Source organism: Pezoporus wallicus, unplaced genomic scaffold (assembly GCF_028554395.1).
Source record: "Pezoporus wallicus isolate ANWC-B61680 ecotype Strahan unplaced genomic scaffold, APGP_CSIRO_Pwel_v1 scaffold_6446, whole genome shotgun sequence".
In the NCBI taxonomy this organism is placed as follows: domain Eukaryota; kingdom Metazoa; phylum Chordata; class Aves; order Psittaciformes; family Psittacidae; genus Pezoporus; species Pezoporus wallicus.
The window spans coordinates 1052863-1076806 of NW_026636264.1; the positions used below are offsets into that span (position 1 = coordinate 1052863).

Sequence of the window (23944 nt, forward strand, 5' to 3'; positions counted from 1 at the left end):
AGCCAGATTTCCTAAAGTGACATTCTGCAATTTTTTTGAAATCACAGCTGGTCCTAACAGTGAACAAATTTAATGTCACAACTTAGATCTGATTCTGACACAGTATCACACTGACTAATTTTAATCAAGGTTAATATCAAATCACACAATAAAAAAAATTAAGTGCTATAAAGATTTCAGTATCCTTTCCCATGAGCACTTCAATCTCATAGTAAGTCAAAGTTTAACAAAGTGTGCTAATAGCTTGATAATGCTTTGACTAACTCTGCACTTCACAAGTTAAGGAGAGAGTACCTAAGTTGTTGTGGGGGTACTTTTTTTTTTAGAGGAGGAAAGGTGATCTTGAAGGACAGCATTTCTGTAAGACAACTTTGTCCCATTTCAGCCTCACACATTCACAGCTCTTGGTTCACTAGGCTTTAGTTTCCTTTAAAATCTTTTACTTTAGTCTCATCAATAATAATAGGTAGACTAGCCACCTCATTTTAACTTCCATGCTGTTCAAGATTGCTCAGGGAAGGTGAAAGTGAGGCACCTAGCTGCTACTGCGCAATGCATGACCAGCCTCACTGCTACCGATAAAGCTGTGCTCAGAGCAAAGTGCTAAACTAGGGAGAAAGGTTGTTTGCAGGCAAGACTTAAGCATAATTACAATAAACCTAGCTTCAAAAAACTGCACAAAAAATTGCGCTCCAGTGTGCACACCACGGTCCTGGTGGCCTGATTATCTATCCCAGGAGACCAATGGAGTACATTGCTCCCTCTTTCTTCCATACGGCCAGGATCCACTGGCTTTATTATTCAAGAGAAGCCAGACATGCCTTGGCATACAGAGAGAACATAAATAGGGTGCATATCTACACCCATGAACTGGGGAAAGATTCCCTGATCCCACAGCTTAGATGTAGCTACTAAACTTTTGACTTCTGAACACGTATTTAAAATAAATTATTTAACTTTTCCAAAGAAAAAAAATCCCAGTAACTAACCCTAAATTAATCTTACAAAATAGACTTAACCATGTAAACATCAAATATTTTTTTTAAAAGACTAAACATCCTGATCCCACAATACTGGAGTACCATATAGTAGATTTTAGTCAATAACTTTAAAGCCCAGATTAATTTGTTTTATTCTTATCTTCAAGAACAGCAACAGCAGGTCAAGTGTTACACAGACATTCCCTACCCCCCTTTACATATACCTCAAAGACTACCAAGTCTTTTTTCTCATGACCTCCTACAATCCTTCATCTATCCCACTCTTCAGGATCTAGATCTTGCAGAGAAATATGCATGACTAACTTCTAGCAGATAGTTTATCAGCCATAACACAATACAAGGTTAAAACATGAAAACATTTGCACTTGTGCAAATGGCCATCTGAAAACTCAAAAAAAGAGGAGGCAGTATTTAAATATTTAATGTTCCTGCAAAACTGGACGAATAGATTTTTTTTTTTCCACTAAGAGCAAGACAAAAGTGGCAGCCTTAATCTGAAGCTAAGAAGTTTCAGGTAAGTTATTAGGAAAAAGTCAAGCACTGAAATCAGCCATTTAGGGAAGTTGTGAAACCTTCCTTTCCAGCAAGCTTTTAAGACTTTAAGATAACTCTGAAATAGTTCAGGCCTGACTAGTCCTGCTTTTCAGCTAGAGAAACAGAAATTATGACTTCAAGACACATCTAACCCCAGGTTTTAAGAGTTTTAAAGTATTCTTGAAGTGCTACTCAAAACATCAATCTGCATCAAGTTCTCCAGATCTTCAAGTGAGTTGCATGGTGGATAACAGCATTCCAACCCAATAAGTAGTAGACCAATTGTCTACATTTGTTGGCATGCTTGCCAACTTCTGTTGGCAAGTTAATGGCTTTGTTCTCTCTGCCTCACTCTTGTAGTTGGTGTATTTTTGGCTTTGGAAATACTCTGCCAAAATAATCAACCAAAATCCTTACCCCCAAAACCAACCCACGCACACTCCCACTTGCTCCTTTCACTATGAAATACCTCAAGGTACAAAGTCACCTTACCTCAGGTGTATTGGTACAGGCAAATTCTGCCTTTCCCTCCCCTCCGTCCCTCTTCACTCCTACTTTTAAGAGGATATTCATGAAGTCATGCCATAAGTGGCATCAATTTAAGTTCTCTTGAATCTGGACTAATAAAGAGGAAATTCAAAACACTCACCCCAATTCATGAAAATTGCATGTATAACTTTAAATGTGATGTTCTAAATATAAGACTTTCATATACAAATAATCCTGTAATGACCACGGAGAGTATTTAACAAAACAAACATAAGGAAATGGATGAAGGGAGAGGGAACTACTTGGGCAACATTAAGCTGCACAAGCCACGCTTCTATCTGCATTAAAAACCCTGATGTGTGACGTTACGTTATCTCATGTTTTCTGTTAAAAAGTCAGACTCTTGCAGATGTCACTTCTACAAAATTTTCATAGATTAACATAGCAACAGGAAGACTGTGATCTATGATGGAAATCTAGAAAACATTTCATAAAGATTTCTTTTTTTCTGTATTATTAAAAATATTTTGGCATATTTGTTTTTTAAACCCATCTCCTTGCTGTTTAGAAGGACCAGGGCAGGAAGCACATTATAATTTTCCTTTTATGGAGAAGGCAAGGACACCCTAGTAATTTGTCAAACTTAGGGTGGTTGCTGCATGGTCTTTAAAACCGTTCAAAATATGACTGCTACTCTAACACAAGAGATGGAAAATGTGCTAATATGACTTCCAGTACACCTATGATAAAAAACATTTTAGAAAATGGATGGTAGAATGAAGTTACCTATGATTTTCATAGTTTCGTGAATATCCATGTTCAAGTAAAATTAAATGGATTTTATCTTATTTCTGTTAAATGAGTAACTACCAGTTCAACTCTCTACATTCAGGAATCCTCTCTGAAAAGTGTTGGTTAGCATAACAGTGTCAACTAAGGTGCCTCAAGTTATCTCCTTTGCCATACATATCCACTCTGCATTAGCAGTGGGTCATGTGTTTCCTCTGTTTTGGTCTTCCTCTTACACACATGTACAAACAGAACCACTGATCCACTCTGCTTTCTCTAGTATTTATTTGTAACAGCAGAACAGCCAGCAAAAACTGCTCCAACATCACCCTGACAAAGGAGTTAGCTATAGAACAGTAAGTCAGGCATATGTCTTCCTACTCTAGAGATGTTTGCTCCACTATCCTTCCTGCTCTACAGCATTTTTCATTTTACAGTTCCAAAGTGCTATATAAAAAAATGCATTATTAATTTTACATAAGAAAAAGGTAATATGCATTTAGATATTCTCTCCTCACCATTTTGTAATAATTTACTATAACCATACAATTCTGGAAAGAGGCTATAGTATGAATATTCAGAGATGTTACTGAAGAGTGGAGACTCACATTCCAAGGGGTAAGTTAGAACAATACAGTAAATATCACTAATACAAGTAAATTCACAAGATTAAGTATCTGCTGTATAATTATTGCTAAGTCTACCCTGCATTTTTCTATTGGCTAAGTTTCAGTAACTTTGATCATCACAACGTTTAGATTTTTAGTCTAACACAAAGGAAGACTTCATAGAAAATTTTACACAAATTTACTACTGTTGCAACACTAATAATCTATAACTTGAATGCACTCAGACCTGTAGCAGGCTGTTGCTGCTGAGTAAGTGTTGCAGCCATCGCAACGGCTGCTGCATTTGGTATGTTGCTGAAAGGGGTCGGTCCAGTGGTAACACGTGGCGCGCTCTGCCACTTCTTAGCTTCTGTTCGTCTTGCCTCAAACACATCCATGGCATCTCCCAGAAAGGTTTTCCTGTAGCCAAGGTATTGGTCTTTGAGCATCTGAAGGGGGTGGGGGAAGCCATTTTAGTTCAGTATATTTGACATGAAACCTTAACTTAATAGGGAAAGAGATGTTAAGTTAGTAATAACATTTCCTTAAAAAGAAAAAACAAAACAACCCCCAAAAGTAAAAGATAAAAACAAAAGCCCCCCACATCCTAAAAGGACCTAGTCAGGCTATGAGCTGGAGAGAGCTTCAGCCAGAACAGTTCCTTACTTAAATCCTGCAGAGCAGTCAAGCATAATAGAGTAATATACTGAACGATACCAAAGTCCAGTATCTTAAAGAGTTGATACAAATCAGCACAATTCAATTTGTATTGCTGTACTAGCTGATAAAAGAGGCAAAATACAGCCACATTACTAGCTTATAATATAAAATAAAAATACATTCTTCAGCACTATCCTTTCTGCATGTAGTCTGCTTTTGCTCTTTTCACCTTCACCTGTATCTCTTTTTTAATGCAAATTTGAAGAAACTACTAGAATTTTAGAATTCATTCATTTCTGATGCATTTCATCATTTCACAACAGGTCATTCTGCTTTCGACTAACAAGTAGCCCAAAGCTGTTGTGTTGTGTTCCCTCTCCCCTTGCCTACACGCCCCTTCCCCCATCTAAATCCACTTCATGTGGAAACACCTAGCCTGGCCTGCTCATCATGAGCTATTCCTGTCTGTTCCAGATGAGGGAACTAATACCTCAGATAACATAAGAATAAATGGCTTCAATTAAAGAATTCTTTCCATCTTCTAACAGAGAATCCCTAAATGTAATTTATTAAAGCCAAGGTAGGTTCAATTGAATTTTACAGAGGGCACAGGAAGTCCTGTGTTCCTAGCTAAGGATATGTTTGGTTCTGAGAAGAGAAGCTTACAGTCCAAAAACTGACTCAGGATTCAAATACCTGTAATCCTAAATCTATCAGCAACAGTAGGAAATACAGGGAGAGAAAGAATGACTCAGTAACACATCAGGAGTGCTGCCTTTGGCAAAAAAAAAAGGACATCTGCAGAGCTCTTATGAGATGCAATACAATGCCATACTGACTGACAAATGCCATTAGACATTGTAGAGCAGTTCTTAAGGCTAATCTATGCAGAATAATTTAATGACATTCTCTACCTGAACTGTACCCAAGCACATTCTATTCTTCACTATCCTTGGATACAGAATGTATCTATATGTTCATATATTATATGAATATATTTAACAATCAGCCCTGTGCAAAGATGTTTCAGGCTATATTTTTCTATAACTTCAGACCTTTGAATCAAAGCATATGTGCAAACCAGAAAGCCTACTTCAGACAAAAGAATGGATTGTGGTCACAGGTCTGCTTTCACAAACCATATCACAAACATCAAATAAGGCAGACAGCAGTTTCAAAGCTGCTCTCCTCTCCTATATGATAAACTAAAATAAAACAGTCAGAATGACAGATCCACTTAAGCAATACATCGATTTCCTGATTTTTGAAGCTTTAGTTATAATTGTGTCTCTCACGATATCAGCTTTCATGTCCAGATTAAATCTCAGAATTCCTCCAAAGAAAGAAACACCCTCAAACCAACCCCTTAATTTCGGGTAATAGGATACTTCTCAAACTGAAGTAGTCTTTCCTATTCAATCATGTTGCCAAGGAAGATACTATTTCTTCTACTTGCATACTAATCCAGCTCTTCTTACTGAATGGCAGCAACAACAAACAAAAAAGACCGTGTCATCGCACAGACCACTGTATGAGTTTTAGCCTACACTTGGATCTCAGAAGTGAAAAGCCCAGAACACATCTGGGACCCTCTTTTGTGTAATTCTGCTGATATGATGGAGGAGCTGACACACTCTGTATCTGGTACCACAACTGAGTTAACTCAGCACAAACACCTGATGGCAGGTAGCTGTCAACCAGCAACTATCCACACTGACAGAAGCAACATGATGCAGTGCAAGCAATTAAATTAATTCCCAATCAGTTCCCATTAAGGAAGCCACTTAGCAGAAACAATCCTAAACACTTGTACTTTTCTCCAAGGGGTTCTGAAGATTAGTAAAAATTATTGATTGCAAGACACTGAAATTTTCTCAGTCCAGAACTGTAAATGGGAAATTCAAGCTGGAGCCCATGACAGTAAAACCAAGCCTAACCAGGACTTCTGATACATTAGCATTTTTTCCACAGTCCTCTTTATCCATACATATGACTTTCCACAAAAAACAGGTTGAAAAGGCCAGAACACAACTCGCACCAAAATTCTTTGGTATGTCAAGAAACCTTACATACGAATGCCTACTTTCTATTACCTATTTGTGTAAGAGCAGATTTAGATCACTTTTGCTTGAGATCAAAAGGCCACTGGGCAAAAAGCAAAACATGTAAGCATGAACTCAAAGACAGACATTTAAAAAACTGATCAGCAATCGGAAAGGAAAAGCAGTCAAATGAAAAACATTTTGTAACCTAAATTATTACGGTCAGTTGTTATCATCCCTGTAAGTAAATAATTTAAATTAGACTTCAGAGGAACAGAAGTTACTTTTTCAATCAAAGCACTTCTCCAGGATAGTATGAACATTTATAAAGCAGTTAATTTAACAGAAGAGAAGGGAAAAAAAAAGAATACCTGAATATATATTATATCTTCAAAAAGTGACTCTTCGTAGTTCTTTCAATAAAAACACAGGAATACATGAAAACAACATACCTTTACATTTTCATGTATTGATTGAAGTTGTGCAGCTAAAGCTACAAACGTCTGATAGATTTTCTGCATTGCCATAGACAAATCTGCAAGAGGCATATAAAATACCGGTAAGCGACAATCATACTACAAGTAGGCCACCCAAAACTCATACGGCACAAAGCACAAAAACAATTCCATGAGAACAAGTTCACGTCTATAAAAAAAAGAAAAAAAAAAGGTTATGAGCAATTGGGTGGCACAAGTCACCCAAGGTCTGCTTTTTGAAAGGGCTTCAAGCTTGCTTTTGAGAAGTACCTTTTTCTCAGACTTATTTTTATACACATGCTAATTAGTTTCCTATGATTTTATCATTCAGCAAGCCTGAAAAAAAATATCATTTAACCTAACTTTGCCTAATTACACAGGAACATTTTACTTCCCTGGTTTTTACATAAATATAGTTGACTAAGATTTTCTTATGTTTGTGTGCATTTTCCACTCTGACTTAAAGCACAGGTAAGTGTTCAGTTGATTTTACCTAAGAGAAAGCAGTAGAATGGAAGCTTTACTTACATTTTAAAGACATTATTAACAAGCATCACAGGAACTCTTACTCTAGCACTACCCACAAGTGCATCAGAGAAACACAATGGAGAGCTTCTTGCCTACATGAAGTCTTAATATTTAGGATTTTCTATTTCTCAAACAGATATAAAAGTGTTTTCAGTGCACTGACACAACTAATACAAACTTTGGGATTAAAGGGGAGATCTCAAACATTTTGACAAAAATGAAGAACCTGCTGATAAAAATATGCTTTTCTGAACAAAGCACTGAAACAATGTACCGAAATGGAGAACAGAAAAATGCTGAACGAGGAAAGTGCTCAAGCATTTTTCCACTCTGAAAATATCTGCTTCTGCATCTCCTCTGAAGATGCATATAACCTACTGAAATGCAAATAGTAGCTATCAAGTTCTTGAAGACGGCATAGGTCTGCTACCAATGATTCTTGAACTGAAAGGTCTGCCTCTCCATAAGGCAATTTCTCCATTATAATTTGCATTTCTTTCTGAAAAAAAAACCACCAAAGCTGTGGAATAAATCTCATGCCAACTTGCAGGTCTGTGGAGGCAGTGGTATCTAGGAAGACTGGCTGCTAGTTTCCAGAGTCTGGAGGCAATTTATTGACACTGAATACCAGACATTTAAAAATTTTCATTCTGGGTCATGGTTTCCCACACGGTAAAGCCTATATATGCAACAGTGTTGACTAGATCACTAGATTATCTGCAGGCAGACCGAGTGTGTTGGCACAACAGACTGAGCCTTGTGCACACAAGGAACCTTTGGATTATAGCAGAAACTGCTGAAAAACATGATGAAAAATCTGTTAAGGCATTCCTCTCATAATCCAAACAGACAAGAAGATCACATCAGAAGATACAGGACCTCATGATTCAAAAGATCTTCCATTCTGGAAGCTAGGTCTGGACAGTTCTCTGAATTTTGGCATAAAAGGTTCAGAGTCTATGGAACATCCTGATATTCACAGGATGGTAAAGTATTATTTGGCACAAAAAGACATGCACTTGAAATCATTGCTTACTGCAGGAGATATACCTAGAATGGCCTAAAAAAATAAAGATGTCTATGATCACAGAAATGATAACCAACCAGAAGCCTACTGTCCAGGGGTCAGTATTGTCTGACCAGATAGATTCTCCCAAGACTGGACAATGTGGCATCAAACAAGACTAGATTTTCTCAGTCAGATCTGAAGGCAGTACCAAAAGGCTCCAAACTGAGGAAAAGTCCCCATTTTGATCTGGACCTGGCAGAGCAGTCACACCTGTCTGGTCAAGACAACCCAGTGCAAGATAAGAGGTGCCAGATATCAGCCTTATAACAGCTAGATGCTGAAAGGAGGGAGATGGATATAGTGAATGTCAAAACAAATTAGGCTTACAAATTACACCTCAGAAACTGGATCCATCTTAAAAAGCTCAATAACCTTTATGAATTTAGTCTTTACATTGAGCAACTGCAGAATCTATCTGAAAACTTATTTCTGTACATTAAATAAGAAAAGCCAATAATAACGAAAGAAGATTTAAGTTTTTTATAGGTACAAGATTTCTTAATGTTTAAGGATGAAACATTAAAATTTAAACATTTACCTTGTGGAGTTATGTGTGAATTATTTGCTTGAGTAGCAAGATGATTTTCCAGTTCTTCTATTTGTTGCCTGTACTGTTGCAGCTGTACCTCAAACTGTTCAACCAAGATTCTGAAGTAGCTAGATGAGTAAAAACAATAAAATCATATGATTAAGCCTCATAGTTTGCCACTTTTAAAATCCAATCTATATCAGCTGCCAATTTTCATTTGAATAATTGCGACAGTTCTGTTTGACATTCTTAAGTCCCTCTACTAGTGGAAAGAGTAAAGACTGTATTTTTCATGTCAATGAGATAAAGACAAATTAAACGTAAAAATAAAACACTGATTCTATGAATCATTCAGTACAAATGTTACAAGAAGCAGAAAAAAATCCTCATATTATGAAGTTCATAGAATCATAAAATGGTTTGGGTTGGAAGGACTTTTAAAGGTCATATAGTTCACCTCCCCGTAACGACCAGGGACATCTTCAACTACATCAGGCTACTCAGAGCCCCATCCAACCTGATTTTTAATGTTTCCAGGGATGGGGGATCTACCTCTCCAAACAGCCTGTTCCAGTGTTTCACCATCCCCATCATAAAAAATTTCTTCCTCCTATCTAGTCTGAATCCACCCTCTTTCACTTTAAAACCATTAACCCTTGTCTTGTTGCTACAGGCCCCACTAGAAAGTCTATCTTGTAAGCCCTTTCTTAAGTACTGAAAGGCTGCTGTAAGGTCTCCCCAGAGTCTTCGCCTCTCAAAGTTACACTAGTGACTATTTGTTATGAATAACAGTAACTCACTCTGCTGGGGCTGTATTTTCATGCTGGAGACCAGGAGGAGTTTTCTGTGTTCGTAAAGCTATTTCTGCATTCTTTAGCTCCTAAGTAAATAGGGAAAAATTAATAAAAGATAAGGTTCTGCATGAAGTGTTCAAAAAAGGAGAGCTACAACTCTGTTCATTCACATGAAATATTTTCTTCACATATTTAAGTTAACATTGCAACAGAATCTCAGCAGAAATTCTTCAAAGACTAGACTGCCAGCAAGCTGGAGAACTGCAAATAGCAACAGAAATTTGTGGACGGAACAAACAACAAGAGATAATGACATCGAGGAAATAGCGCACTAAATTGTCAAATAAGATGTAACTTTTGTTGTATTTCAGAAATTCTGCTACAATTATGGATGGAGAGCTAGGAGTTAAAAAGCAATAATTAAGTGCAAGGAAGCAACACGCCTAAAAGAAGAAATACAACAAACCCCATTATTTAGCCTTAACAACAACAAAAAGTGATTAAATAGTTCAGAAAATGCCTTAGAAATGATCTTTTTATTGATGAACATTACAGCATTCCCTTCTGTTTAATACTAATAACTCTACCATTATGAATTTCTCAATGACTAGTTCTCAGATTACTCTGAGCCACTTCATACATATGTGAGAATACTGGTAACAAGTTTTTGTTTCCACAGAAAACTGTTGGCAAGACACAAGTATAGAGTACTTCCTTTTGGCATTGCAAGACACAGAAAAATCAAACATTTTACTTTAGAATAAAATATCTAACTGACAAAATAAAAAGTGGTACAGAACTTAACCTGAAAAGCACTTGCATCAAAACTTGAGCTCAAACTGGTTGCACAGTTAAGATGCAGACTGGTGGACAGAGGTGTGACTCAAGCTCACTACATGAAGACTAGCACTAGTTATTTCATTGCTGTTGCACTTATCTGAAAATACTGACATCAAAGATTTAGGCCTCTCTCAGTAACTTCAAATGGATCAGAAGAGATTCCATTTTTCATTTTGTTTACAACTCTTTTATTTTGGACATGTGTTAACTTGACTAACAAAGAAGTCTAGTTATCCTAATGAAATAACCAACATACAAACTCTACAAAAAAACTTAAATTCAATTATACCTGTGCAGTTTCCACTTTCAGCTTGTCAATATTAAGAGTGTTTCTCTGTAACCCACTGGCAACTACAGACAGAAGTTGTTTCAAAGCTTTAATGTCTTCTTGTACTTTAAGCATTGCTTTAGAGGACATTCTACTAATTTCTTCCTGAACTTGTTTTTGTTCTTTCACAAATTTCCTGGGGAAGGAAAAAGAAAGAGGTGGGGAAAAGAGAAACATAATACATTGAACCTGAAGTACCTAAGTGTTTACCTCTCGGACACATTTAAATTGCCACTATTTTTTCCAAAATCAAGTACTAAACAGTAAAACTACCGTATAGCGTATACAGTATTATCTGAACTTCTAGCATGCCAATACTGTAAAAAACAAAAAAAACCCTAACAAAACCAAAAAAATCCCCTAAACATCAATAGCAAGTGTTTAACATGTTATGCTGAACCCTGACAAAGATTCATCTATTATTTTCTATATATAAAATAATATACAGCACCTATGTAAAAGCAATTACTGCTTTCAGCTCACAAATACAGTGATATACAGCCTCTTCGACTAGTCTACAACCTGCCTCCTTCCTGCCTGAAGGAAGGCTCTTTTGCAGTTCTCTCTATTCCATACGAGATCCACAATGCACATGCAATATGGACATAAGGTTCAATACCTACTATGAACATGCAGCAGGCTTAATACTCCCAGGGAGAGATGGATCAGAGCCTAAGAGCATATTTGTTGGGCATGTCCGTTTGCATAAATGTATGGAAAAGCAAGACTGAAAAAACACCCAGCATAAGATTTCAGCTACTGTACAGTGTGTTCCCAAGGTTAATATGCCAAAAGACCTTGGGCTAGTGAGTTATCCTATGTGCAGTCTGTAGCACGGTGTTTTTGTCACAGAGCATTGACAGCACACAATACTTCAGCCAAGCAACTATTGGAAATTAAGAAAAAACACACTACTTACTGTAGATTTTCCACATCCTGACAGATTACTGGAGGTAGATTTTCGTCTTTTAGTGCTTTGCTATCTCTACAAGAGACAATACATGTTTAGATGGTGCTTATACTGCCAAATATTTTTGTGTGACTACTGAATATGAAAAAGTTCAAGTGACTGATTACATTGCATGTATGCCACAACTAGAAGTGATTTGTATACTATGCCAGGGTCCAAGCCTGTGGTGTAATCATTGTACACATCTGCAGAAACCATTTTTCAAACCATATGATCAGTCTATAGCAGACACCAGATAAGATATAGGTATTGCATTTGATGGGAAAAGACAGCGAATGACCATTACTAAGTTGTCCATATTGCAAAAGTTGGTTTACATTTATGCCCTTTTCAAGATCTAAGTAGTATAAAAGCCAACATACCTAGTAGCTGGTTTTTAATAAGATATAGAATGCAAAGAAAATCTGACACTTACTCTGGTCTTGTTCCTGTTTTGTCACCTAGAAAATAAAAACTGTAGGTCAGAAACAAAGTTTGAAAAACAAACAAAACAACCTTAATGAGATTTTAGGGAAGAACTCATCTGCTTGATTTCCCTTGATAACAGGAACAGACTAAGCTAGCCACAAAAGAAAGGCAGTTTTAATTCACTCCCCCTTCACAGATAAGCATCTTTGCAAGAACAATGGTTCAACAGAGGTGCCAATTCCTTGCAATTGCAGAGTAATGCAAAACATCTTGTGTCACTATGCAAGTCCCTACAAATGCATAAACTCCAGCTGAATAAGGAATCTGTTCCTCCCTATGCAACCACAACTCACTTAGACCTGCACCCACAAAATACTGAAGTGTTTAAATTCAGCAATCTGAATCTTCTCTCAAATATAAATCTAATGAACATTTGCCCACTGGACTTCCCTGATGTTGCATTAAGCCCAGTAATGAAGGAGGTTTTACAGAACTGAAGATATTACTGCTTACCTACAACCTACACACCACAAACTATGCATCCGCAGATCAAGATGACAACTGCCTCTGAACAGAGCTGACAACAACACTGTGTGTAACACAGGCCATGACTAGAAACACAGTCATGTAATAGTCATTACATGAGGATGTAATTCACATCCTCACTTCCCTCTCAGTGCCACCAAGGCAGAAAACAGCTATGCAGCCAATGCTAGTGCCACAAACATTTTAAACTGCACAAGTCCTCCTGCCAAGAGAGGCAACTACTTTTAGAAACATCTACTTAAATTGTCTGCAGACTCAATCACCCAGTACATGAGAGAGCCTGGAGTCTCACACTATTCCCCGTGCCTTCTGCTAAAGGTGGGGAAGTGGAAATCTACACAAAATTGGAGGGAGGGGAAGATAAACGCCAGAATTTAGGTCTCTCTTTCCTGCTGATAACCTAAAAATTCGGCAGAAAACTAAGTATATACTTTGCTTTCCCTCTTTCCAGCCACTATGGTTTTGGTTTGTTTTTTTGCTTGTTTGTTTTGTTTGTTTGTGTGGGTTTTTGTTTTTTTGTTGTTTGCTTTTTTCTTTTTTGCTGTACATCAGATGTGCAATCAGATTTTGCTACTTCCTGGGCAAGCACTCGGCATTTTATGTTTTTTTTTACATTCTTTTTAGTAATATGAGGAAAATATGTATAACAGCCATATTTTAAAGAAATACTACACAGTTTGTCTAGAGACTCCAGAATGAAAAGCTTTTATAACCAGTTCCAGGAGAGAACAAAGGTGCTACTCCCAGTCCATCCTGGGGCTCCTAGGGCACTTCCCTTTGGCATATCTCCTCCTTCTACTCTCTTAGCAAGGAAAAGGAATAAACTCAAAACCATAAAATCACCATCTTCAAACCTTAACACAGTTCCTCAGATAACAGCGCAAACAATTCTACTGACAGAAATGAGTAGCAGCACACAGGTAGGGATATTTGTCAGGGTTGCTTAAGCCAGCATCATCTATTATGGGTAGCACTCCTAAATATGCAACATATGGGGAATTAAGGTACTCATTCAAGTTTCCACCCTAAGAGCTGGGCAAAGCAATACTTAAGTAGATTTTGAGTCTGTTGCTCTCTGGTCCTCATTTTAAGGTACTCGTATATTATGAAAACCTTGTGATATCCTAATACAGTAATGGAAATTCTGTAAGAACCTAGGAATTGGAGCTTTTTATTATTGAAATTGGGAGTGACAAAACTCCAACACCTATCAACATCATGCAGAAAACTCTGGTTTGGACAGTAAATACATCACCTCTTCTACAAGTATGAAGAGCTATGCCTCCACAACTTAGGTTACCCTGTAAAGATGGTTGCATAGTTTCTAGATTTCCAGCTCTTGTAACTATTGGTATACCTCATTTAAAATCTGGCTTCTGAGCAAAGAGATTAATTTAACAGTATTGATCCCCGAGAGAAAATGCACATTTTAGAATCATCTTTAGCTAAGCTTACTCCAGAAGTATGAAAACAAAATAAATTAATAAGCACCTATGTCAATGCTCAATATTTCCTCAGTTAAGTTCTTTAAAGCTACCAGTTAAAACCGTTTTTAACAACTGGATAGATCGTATCAAATAGAACCACACACCATCAGAAATACATTTCCGAATACAGCTAAAATCAGGAGATTTCTACTGTGCAGGCAGAAACCAAGTTAAAGATCTGTTACAGTCAGAGAAAGCTGGTTTTAAACGAGTCCTTTTCAGACATGTAATGCAATACTTAAACCTAGCTCTGCTCCCCCCTCTAGTGGCTATTTGACATACAGTCGTTCAGAAATCTGCCGCGGCTTTTCAGCAAACGACCCTGAATCTTCACTTCCAAAACGCTAAAGGCTTTAGATCCTGGCTCTCAAGTATGCTATTGGTTTGTATTTATTTTACATAAATGAAGTTACATTAAGTTTTCAACCAGAATGTTTTTCTTTAAAGCACAACATCCAGGAATGAAATTAACTGAAATGCCTTCAAAGGGGCAGGGGGAAGTTTAAAGTTGTCAGTTTCAACTCCACACTCCTAAAACAATGTCTTTGGTAAAGTGCTAATTTTCTAAAAAAAAAAAAAATTTTAAAACAAACTTACTCTTTTTGTCTGAAGAGCTACTAAAATCAATGCCACCAAGACCTTCATTGGCAGTAGTTGAAGGAGTCGCAGCTGTACCCAGAGTCAAACCCAAAGCATTCTGCCCAAGCCCTACATGAAACCCAAGCAAAATTTCTGTACTTAAAATGCTGATAATTAAAATATTTTAAACTAAAAGTACATATAATCTTGCCTGCAGTTTCAGTGTCCATTTACATCTGGATTAAAAACGTATGCAAAATAAACCAAGAAAACAGATTCCATGAAGTTTCATGCAACTGAACCCAAGTGTTCCATGCGATTTCTTCACATTACTAGGTAGCTAGACAGCTAACTTATTATCAGCATCTTAAACATTTTTTTGCCTCCTGCTTTATTTAGAATTTAAGAGCAGTGTTGCCAAGACTACCAAACAGCACAACAAATTTTTCAAGAGCTGGAAAAAAAAAACAACAAACCAGGAAGCCAGGAAATGACAAGACCAAGTTAAAAATTTTATTCAGACCAAAAGCCACCAAAATAAAGAGCTTTCAACTTCTCCAGTTTAAGGAAATACCTGTGTACCATTGCACTCTCTCATTTATGATCAACGACAAAGATTTCCTTGTATTTTCATTTTAAAAAGTGGTAAGTACAAGTGAATTTAAGAATGAGAAAGAAGCAAATGATTTTGGATTTTATTTTCTATTGTCCATGGATAGCAACACTATTCTCAACTGTAACACTATTAAAATTTACACTTTCACAGTGTAAAGATTTTATATAATTAAATCTCACATTATAAATTTATACAATCATACATTAATGTCATTGTTTTGAGACAGAAGGAAAACATTAAAATAACATTTACCTGTTGCTGCTGTACTTGTATTCTGGAAGAGTGAACCTCCTAAACCTGCTAAGGCTCCTCCTAAGGAAAGGCCTGTAGAGGCAGTTGTAGTTGGAGCAGCTGTACCACCTAAATTTAATGTAAAGCCACTAGTTCCTGCAGAGAAAGAAACACAGCTTCATGCAGACACTGCATTCAAGTACTTTCACAGACAATCTGAAATAACAAAAAGGTACGAACAGCATCTTTATCACAGCTGGATAATAACTGGTTTTATTTCCTGGAAATTTTCCAAAGAAAGCCATAGAGACTTTTGAATTACATGTTGCTTTGTCCTACATTGAAATATCAATGTTTTGTTAAGCATTACAATATTTTACATGAGACAGATGATACGAGAACATTTCCTTGATAGTCTGAACCTAAGCATAGGGAAGAACCAAGCAGAAAAAGACAATAGGCATAAAGGAACAAAGCACAGAGTGCGCAGATATCTGAGCTCAAATGCAAACTCCTACGAGTATAAAAAGTGAACCCTAGTCTTAATTTTACCATCATGCACTGTACAGTTTAGCCATTAAATATGATGGCAGGTGTGTGACAGCACAAGAACTACATGAGGAAAACACTGTTCCCACTACTAGGTAACCATTTCAGGCCATCTACACAAAAGATAGACATTTTCCAAACCTTCCAGCTGTGCAAGTAGGAAGCTTTCAAACTTCAGTAGGGTTAGCAATAACAAAAATAATGATTTTACATGACAAATCAGCTCTTGCTACACTCCTAATGACTTCGATTTATGGGCAGCATATCATGTGATACTGGCAGCATATAATCTACCGTATTAAGGTACCCAAATTTAGAACTAGTGAAGTCCAAGGAACCTTCTCATTAAAGTACCACAAAAGTAAGTAAATATTACAAAAATATAAGCATAGAACTGTTTTATAATAAAGTTTTGTTGTTAAACAATCAAAAAAGCCCCAAGCCCCTAAATATTTTCCTACCTGCTGCAGGAGTTGATGTAAGAGCAGATGATAATGACAGGCCACCCGCTGAGGTAGAAGTAATAGGTAAAGCAAATGGTGTGGCCGAACCTGCAGGTTTGTTGAAACCTAAACTAAAGCCTGTAGTAGCTGCTGATGTGGTGGCAGGTGTACCTGAAAGAAACCCAAAACCAGTATCATCCTTAGAATATTCTATTTGAGAATGAATGCTCTGTTAGTCTTTTCTTCTGAACTATTCCCATAGAACCATCACAAGCACCACAGCATGCAAGATCACTTGCATTAAGTACAATATCCCCATAGCACTTTCAGATAAATCTCAAAGGTTTATATTAATTTCACAGGCAATTTTGCTCCAGGATCCCTAGAGATCCAATAGGCTTTAATCATGGAGTGGCAATTATAAAAATCTAATGGCAATGTAAAAAAAAAAAACACACCAAACCAAATATATATATAAAGAGCTCCCATCAAGAGCATCTTCTGGATGAACTAAATATTGGCAAATGGAGCTATAAACAATACTGCCCAAAATACAGACTAAAAATTCTCAATTGGATGTGCATGTAAATGAATGCACATATTCCGTCAATTTGTAAACAAAAGTGTGAGATCTTATCCCCTCAAACTTTGCTTTTAAACATTTTTGAGGTAAAGCAGATAAAGTTTCCACTTCCTGATGCTTTCATGGTAAGAATATATTTTACATTCTAGAATCCATACTCCAAGGTAACAGGCGTGTGTGTACACATACACAAACCACAACAGTATGTGTATAAACCACACACTTACTATTCTCAGTAACTGCTATCTGTCTGTTTTGGATTACATCATTTCATTCAGCTATTGAAAAGAACTGATGTTCATCTGCATAGTACCGACTGCCACATATGATTATGCATCACACATACAGTTCTGGGTTAGCAGCTGTTCCTCCCTTCTGCCCATTTCATCTGCTTCTTTATCCAATGCTATTTTTTCCCATTTATTCGCAGCATGGCCTCCCAAGTTCTTGGACTGCAGTTTGTCCCATAATACCATCCCCACCATTTGTGATACTCAAGCTCAGTTTCTCTTCAGACCTCAGCTGCTGATGATTAAGAAAAAGCCCAAACACCACAACTATTCACATACTCCTATATTTCTAATGACAGCTGAAGACGCATCAGAGAAACAAAAGTAAAATATTCTCAGTTTGTTCCCAGTTAAACCCTCTTTATTCTGCTAACCAGACCTGTTTGCACAAAGCTCATTAGAGCAAGAAATTCTATATGAAGAATTGACAACTTCTCCTCTACTGAAGGATGAGATTCATGAGAGGGACATAAATACAAAGTCTAACTTTTCACTATGACCACTATCACTGTTGTACAGGAATGGAATAATCCTTTAACAAGGAACAGAACTGTAGGGTTCCACTCTGGTCTGCAACCTTAACATCTGGGCTGCAAAACAGACTGCAATTAGTAATGGGGAACAGGCTCAAATTACCACTAACTTTCTACATTACAAAAAAGATCTAGCTGATCTATTTTTTGCCTGTATAAGATTAAAATCCAAATTTGGTTCTCACCTAGTGTCAGTCCTGTAGCAATAGTTGTTGCTGTTCCTGCTTTAAGAACAATAATAAACAGAATATGAATAGTAATTGAAAAACCACAGAGTAGTTATGCTAGTAAAAAAACTACGAAACAAAACACTAAAATAATGCAACATTATGAGACAATATGTAGACCATTATACAGTCTTTTGCCATATGTTTAAAGCAAAACAATATTAACAGAGAAAACAGTATTTGTAAGAACCAGCAACAGAAATCAAAGCACAACTGACTTCAAAACCCATCACTTTTCTTTACGAGAATATGCTAATAGTGAGGCTGATGTTAACACTGCAGTACCACCAACTGTTTAAAATACCAAACACAGGTAAACAAAACCATGGAAAGTAGACATTCAATCAAGAGTTTTTCAGCATATGGCAGTATATAAGATTAGCATGTAAACCTGCAGATTTACAGTACAATGAAGAAGATTAAATTGTCCAAAGACTTCGTAAAATCCCCTGTCTTGGTTTAGGGTTTCTGCCCCACAGGTAATTTAAAGATATTATTTTCAACACAGTGCTATGCCATTTCATATAAAAAACACCCTATATGATTAGATGGTAAAAAGAATCATTGAGAGCTAAAAGAAAATTACCCCAATGGAGGCAAACACAGTAATACAAGCTTTCAGTCTACTGTTGAATTTATTTCTAGTAGATTGGTTCTTAACAACTTCCCCTGCCTACTAGGCTGGAGTGGAGACTTAAGAAAATACTAATAAATTTCTTCATGCATATGGCCAACACTGAAAACCTCAAAACACAACCCCAGAAATGTTTACTAGTGCAGGGTTATAAACATCACATTACAAACACCAACGATCTCACAATATTTTACAGTATTTTTCAGATCAAAATATACCTCAATCTTAAATATTAATTTTGAACATCCTGGATAAAGAGTTAAATTTTCTAGAAACATGAGGATTCAAATTGTGGAACAATTTACATACAGGCCCATGCATAGTTTTCTGGTAACTGCATTTGTGTTTCTGCAGCATTGGTAGCGCAGAGTTCTCAATGATTGAGCTTTTAAACTGTACAATGAAGCCTTTTTACAAAGCTACACAAGTTACATGCTGAGCTACGGAACAACTGGGTAAAAAAAAGCAAACACATTATGATGACCCAGCTTTTCTGTACGTATGATATATTTCTTCACTGTTGATTCAAACTTCTGCGGTACAGTATTTTTTTTCTACCTGTACTGGTGCCTCCTAGTGTAAAGCCAGTGGTCGATTTTGATCCAAAAAGGCTACTCCCGAAGCCCACTGAAGGAGCTGATGTAGTTGCTGTAGCAGTGGCAGAGCCCAGAGTTCCAAAATTAAGTCCTCCTGTTGAGCTATTGCAAGATAAGACTATTAGCAATTATTTTCTCAAAATAAAAATCCACACCCCACCCTCCCCTTATCTCAATTTCTTTCCCATGCCACCATTCATTTTCCCAAATCACACAAGATGCAGCTGGACAAGACAAAGTCCAAGCTCACTGCCACCAAACAGAAAGAAGGTGATCTTCTTTCCTTCTACAGCTATGTAACCCCCGCTGCTGCCCTGATGCCAACTCCAGCATTTGTTCAACTTGCTGAGCTGATGCATCTTGGTAGACCAGTGGGAAATCTGAAATTTTTTTCTATCATCTCATTAGTTTTGCCTAATTATTCTCTCTGCACTACTGAAATGGGAAAATAAGCACTAGAGGCAGCACAAAGAAAACAAACCCACACAGACATCTTTTCAAAGCAGGTTACAAGTCCAGTTAGGTACCTCTGACCAGAAACCTCAACCAATGTTACTTTTACTTCTTTCTAAAATGATAAGCAGACATACAACCATTTAGAGCAAACAGTACAACTTTGCCCTATATACCACCAAATGCACGAATTCGTTTTCTAACCAAAATGCTATCCTTCTGCACAGGTGCCAACCAGGGAAGACTCATGGCTACCATGCTTTTTTCCTGACTGTATATTTGTCAGAAAGTTACAGAAATAAACTTCCAGAGCTATTTTCACACATGCAGGGGAAGAGAGACAAAGAAAAGACCAGAGATCAGTCATCACCAGGAAAATGAAGCATTTTTTATTTATTAAATAAACTACCCATTTTAGAAATTTCATGGCAAATAGAGAACAACCTTTACATTTAGCAGAGAAAGCACTAAACTACTGTACAAAACACAGGGGAATATAATAATCATGACTATTTCTAACCAATTAATTACAGGTACTAGCAGCCAGATGAGTCTATAACCTTTAAGTTTTCTTAAATAGATGAAAGATCAAGTGGATAATTTAATTGTAGTACCCTCCTGCTTCCATTTGTGAGCCTTTTTAGAAACTAGGTAAGTTCTCTCTAACTTAAATAACGTTTTCGTAAGTACAACAGCAGAACTGAAACAAAATGCAACTTAAACTTCAGGGTAACAGTTGTCAAGAATGATTTCATGGTGGTCAGTATTCTCTCACCGTTTCCTTAGCAACTCTGTGTAAGAAGGCAGCTTGTAAGCATAACAAATTAAATAAAATCATTAGAAAAAAAGGCTGCAATTAGCTTTTACCTTAAAACTTTCAAAAATATCTACAAAACTAACTGTGGCAAGTACAACAAAGGTTGGTTGCAAGTTCAAAATCCAGCTTGAAATTATTCTTGAATAATGCAGGAAGCAGAAGGGTCATGAAGCTTAGGACACAGGCCCACTAACAGGCCAACTCCACAGGAGCCAAAGCATTTCAGCTTTCTTTATTCTCAAAATTTCAACATATCAAACTATAGCACCATGACCTGCTTGTAAACTTAGAACTTACAACATTGTGCTTCCCTCACCAGTCAAGAGTTTCTCATCTTTTTCCAGTTTAAAGACTATTCCTCTGTGAAAATCCTTGTTTCAGCATCCCAGCAAAAGAAAACTAAGGTACAAAATACGCAATTCAGCACTACAGGACAAAACCCCCCAAGACCCTTGCTAAAAATTAAGGTTTTTGGTTGGTTAGTTTTTAAGATGGAAAGAAAAATTGTAGACATAAAATAATGGCACTGGGCATTCTTACCAGCAAAGAAAGCCTGTGCCAGAGGGACTCTCTACTCCCAACAGATGGAAGGTCACTTAAGTCAGGTCTCAATTCTGATTTCAGAACTAGAACAAAGCATTCTAGTACCTGGCTAGAGCACACTATAGAGAACACTGATTAACAAAAGAAAGAGCTTAAGTACCTGAACTACTGGTGCAAGGCAGGACTTGGGCAGGCTGGCATATCACTTGGGCCACAAGAATACAATCTTAACTGGTCACACTAATGACTAATACTTATGTTTAGACTACACAATGAAGCCTGTTTTCTCCCAACACATGGCAATACTGTCTAGACCCAACTCAGAAGAACAGCTTCTTCCTCGTCTCAAATATATTCTCAAGCAAATCATCCCATAGGGATAGCTCAAGATTCTTTCCAATCAGCAACAAAAGGCCTCTTCCTCTGTGACACACCTTGACCAACAGCCATAACAACTCGTCCTGCTTTTAAGAATAAATATATGAATACGCAAAGTACCATATTGCTATCAACTGGCATCTGTTAAACTTTGCTTATTGTTTATTAAGACATTAAAAAGCCAGCTAGAACAGAAAAAAATGCAAAACAAAAAAAACCAAACCAAACCCCAAAACGTATTTAAGTTCAATAGGCAGTTTTTAACAAGCGCTGACCAACAAGAGTTTCCTTTGTTTCAAGCATTACATTTAAAATGTTTCTGAACAAACAAGCATTATTTTAATTCACTCATTTTAATCACAGGAAACCTGCATTAAACAGGCATGACACAGAAAACCCAGAAGTTCTTTATCAACTCCAAATAAGCTTTACTGGTGGAGTGTGTGGGAACAAAAAAAAAAACCAAAACCAAAAAAAAACAAACCGAGAGCTCAGGTAACAAGAACGTCATCAGTCGGTCATGATGAAAAGAGTACTAGAAGAGAATCAAGACTTATTCCCACTCATACGGGCTGCCAAAAACCAACACTGACATTTAATCCAGAGATATTCTCTCAGATCAAGATGCTCTGTTCCCTTCCATTGCTAGCTCCTGAAAACTGAGACAGAGAAATATTTTCAAAAATACCTGAAGCTCACCTGAGTAGCTCACCCTACACATTTAGATTACATTACAGTGATTGATTTTGCCTGATCAGATTTGGGAAAAACTCCAATACAAAGCTCACTGCAACAGAGGCACAATAGGGATCTGGTCAGAAAAAAAAATAAAAAGTCTTTGCTGGGACAGTTGCGCTCCAGCGAAGTAAGCAGAAAAGGAGAAAAACAACCAAATCAAAGACTTACATATTACTCTGAGAAATCTAGATACCAATAATACCTTTAGTACAGAGCCTGTCATATGTCACATGCATATCAAAGCACAGCGAAGTTCTTTTACTCCAACACACTCTACACCAAATGTAAGGTTATCTATGTCATAAAGCATAAGGCTGCACCCAACTTCGAGGAAAAGGTATGGAACGTCAGATTTGAACATTAAGCATTTGGGCTTTGACATCAACAAGCTCCACGTTGTGCACACAAGATCAGACCGGCTGCTGACACCTAGGTAAGCACAGATCCACATTCTGCGTTCAGAAGCTTACGGATAACCGTGGAGACACACTGCTCCGACACAAAGGCACAATAAAGTAAAACTTTAAGAGCACCCCACTTTGTTATTAGGTACTGAACAGATCGATCCCCACGTGACGAACCCGCCGACTCAGGCTGGGCTCCCCCGCCCCTGCGAGCTGGTAGGGGAATAGTGAAGCCAGATCATACGAGCACCAGAGGCCTTCTAGGCCAGGAGTGCCGGACCTCCAGGACCCTCCGGCAGCAGCAGAAGCACCGAGACACAGAGCTCAGTGTCTGCGCCTCCGTACCGCCTCCCAGCACTCACACGCACAAACACGCGTACCACCCTGGCTCAGGCTAGGCCCGCGGAGCACCGGCAGCCTAAGTAACGGGCCAGACGGGAGGGTGCCCCATTACCTCGGCGTGGCTGCTCCGAAGGAAAAGCCCCCGCCCCCTCCTCCTGTCCCGGCGGCGGCGGCCGCCGCGGAGCCCAGGGTCCCCGCGCCGAAGGAGAAGCCCGCAGACATGGCGGCAGATGCGGGAACGGCCGTATAGCGGAGCCGGGAGGCTGCAGCGGGGCCGGTCGGCGGGGGCCCGGGAGGGGCAGTGGTGGCGGCGGCCTGCTCCGGCGCGGCGGTGGCTGCTCAGGGCCTCATCGCGCCAGGCGACCGCTTCGAACCGAACGGCGGCAGAAACCGCGCGCACGCAAGCCACGCGCTGTACGGGCGCCCGCCGCAATGCACCACGGGACAGCCGCACCGCCCGCCCACCCGCCCGCCCTTAAAGCGACAGTAACGTGTGGGACGGCACCGCCGCTCCGCCCGTAACAGCCCTTTGGGCCGGTGCAGCCTCCTTGGGACGTTGCTGGTGGTGCGGGCGGCCAGGGGTGTGACTCTCGGGAGGGTCCCACCCTGGTAGGCGGAAGCACGCGAGGGTGAAGCCCTGAGTAAATGTATTTCTCAGGTACATTTAAATTACCCGTGGGTCTGCGGGCACTTTAAATGTACCTGAGTGCCTGGATGAACCGTGACGCTGTGAGAAGCTCACATGGTTTCCTCCAGAGTCCCTCACAGCATGCAGAGCAACGCACACCCAGCTCTGTTGTGCTGCTCCACGCTGTGGCTGCTGAAGGCTCTGGGTGGCCACAGATAGTGTTTACTGAAATGATGTTCGAGATCATTTCTGGGTGATTTGA

The 23944-nt window shown here is 38.4% G+C and overlaps 1 protein-coding gene across 8 annotated transcripts in view; it reads right to left on the reverse strand.

Annotated features, from left to right (window-relative positions):
* NUP58 (nucleoporin 58) overlaps positions 1–23944 on the reverse strand; it is a 37851-nt gene extending 13907 nt beyond the window's left edge. For 2 of the 8 annotated variants that reach the window (XM_057399603.1, XM_057399598.1), the window contains exons 1-13: positions 23757–23944; positions 19342–19481; positions 18108–18146; positions 16535–16687; positions 15546–15680; positions 14696–14806; positions 12073–12097; positions 11607–11672; positions 10649–10823; positions 9526–9605; positions 8735–8853; positions 6576–6658; positions 3669–3870 (exon numbers count right to left, since the gene is read on the reverse strand). In XM_057399603.1, coding sequence (XP_057255586.1) covers positions 3669–3870; positions 6576–6658; positions 8735–8853; positions 9526–9605; positions 10649–10823; positions 11607–11672; positions 12073–12097; positions 14696–14806; positions 15546–15680; positions 16535–16687; positions 18108–18146; positions 19342–19481; positions 23757–23929 — 1501 coding nt within the window. In that variant the 5' untranslated portion in view covers positions 23930–23944. Of the gene's footprint in view, positions 1–1463; positions 3871–6575; positions 6659–8734; positions 8854–9525; positions 9606–10648; positions 10824–11606; positions 11673–12072; positions 12098–14695; positions 14807–15545; positions 15681–16534; positions 16688–18107; positions 18147–19341; positions 19482–23166; positions 23358–23756 lie in introns of those variants that run through there. The other 6 variants (XM_057399599.1, XM_057399602.1, XM_057399601.1 and 3 more) reach the window with 6 other exon arrangements.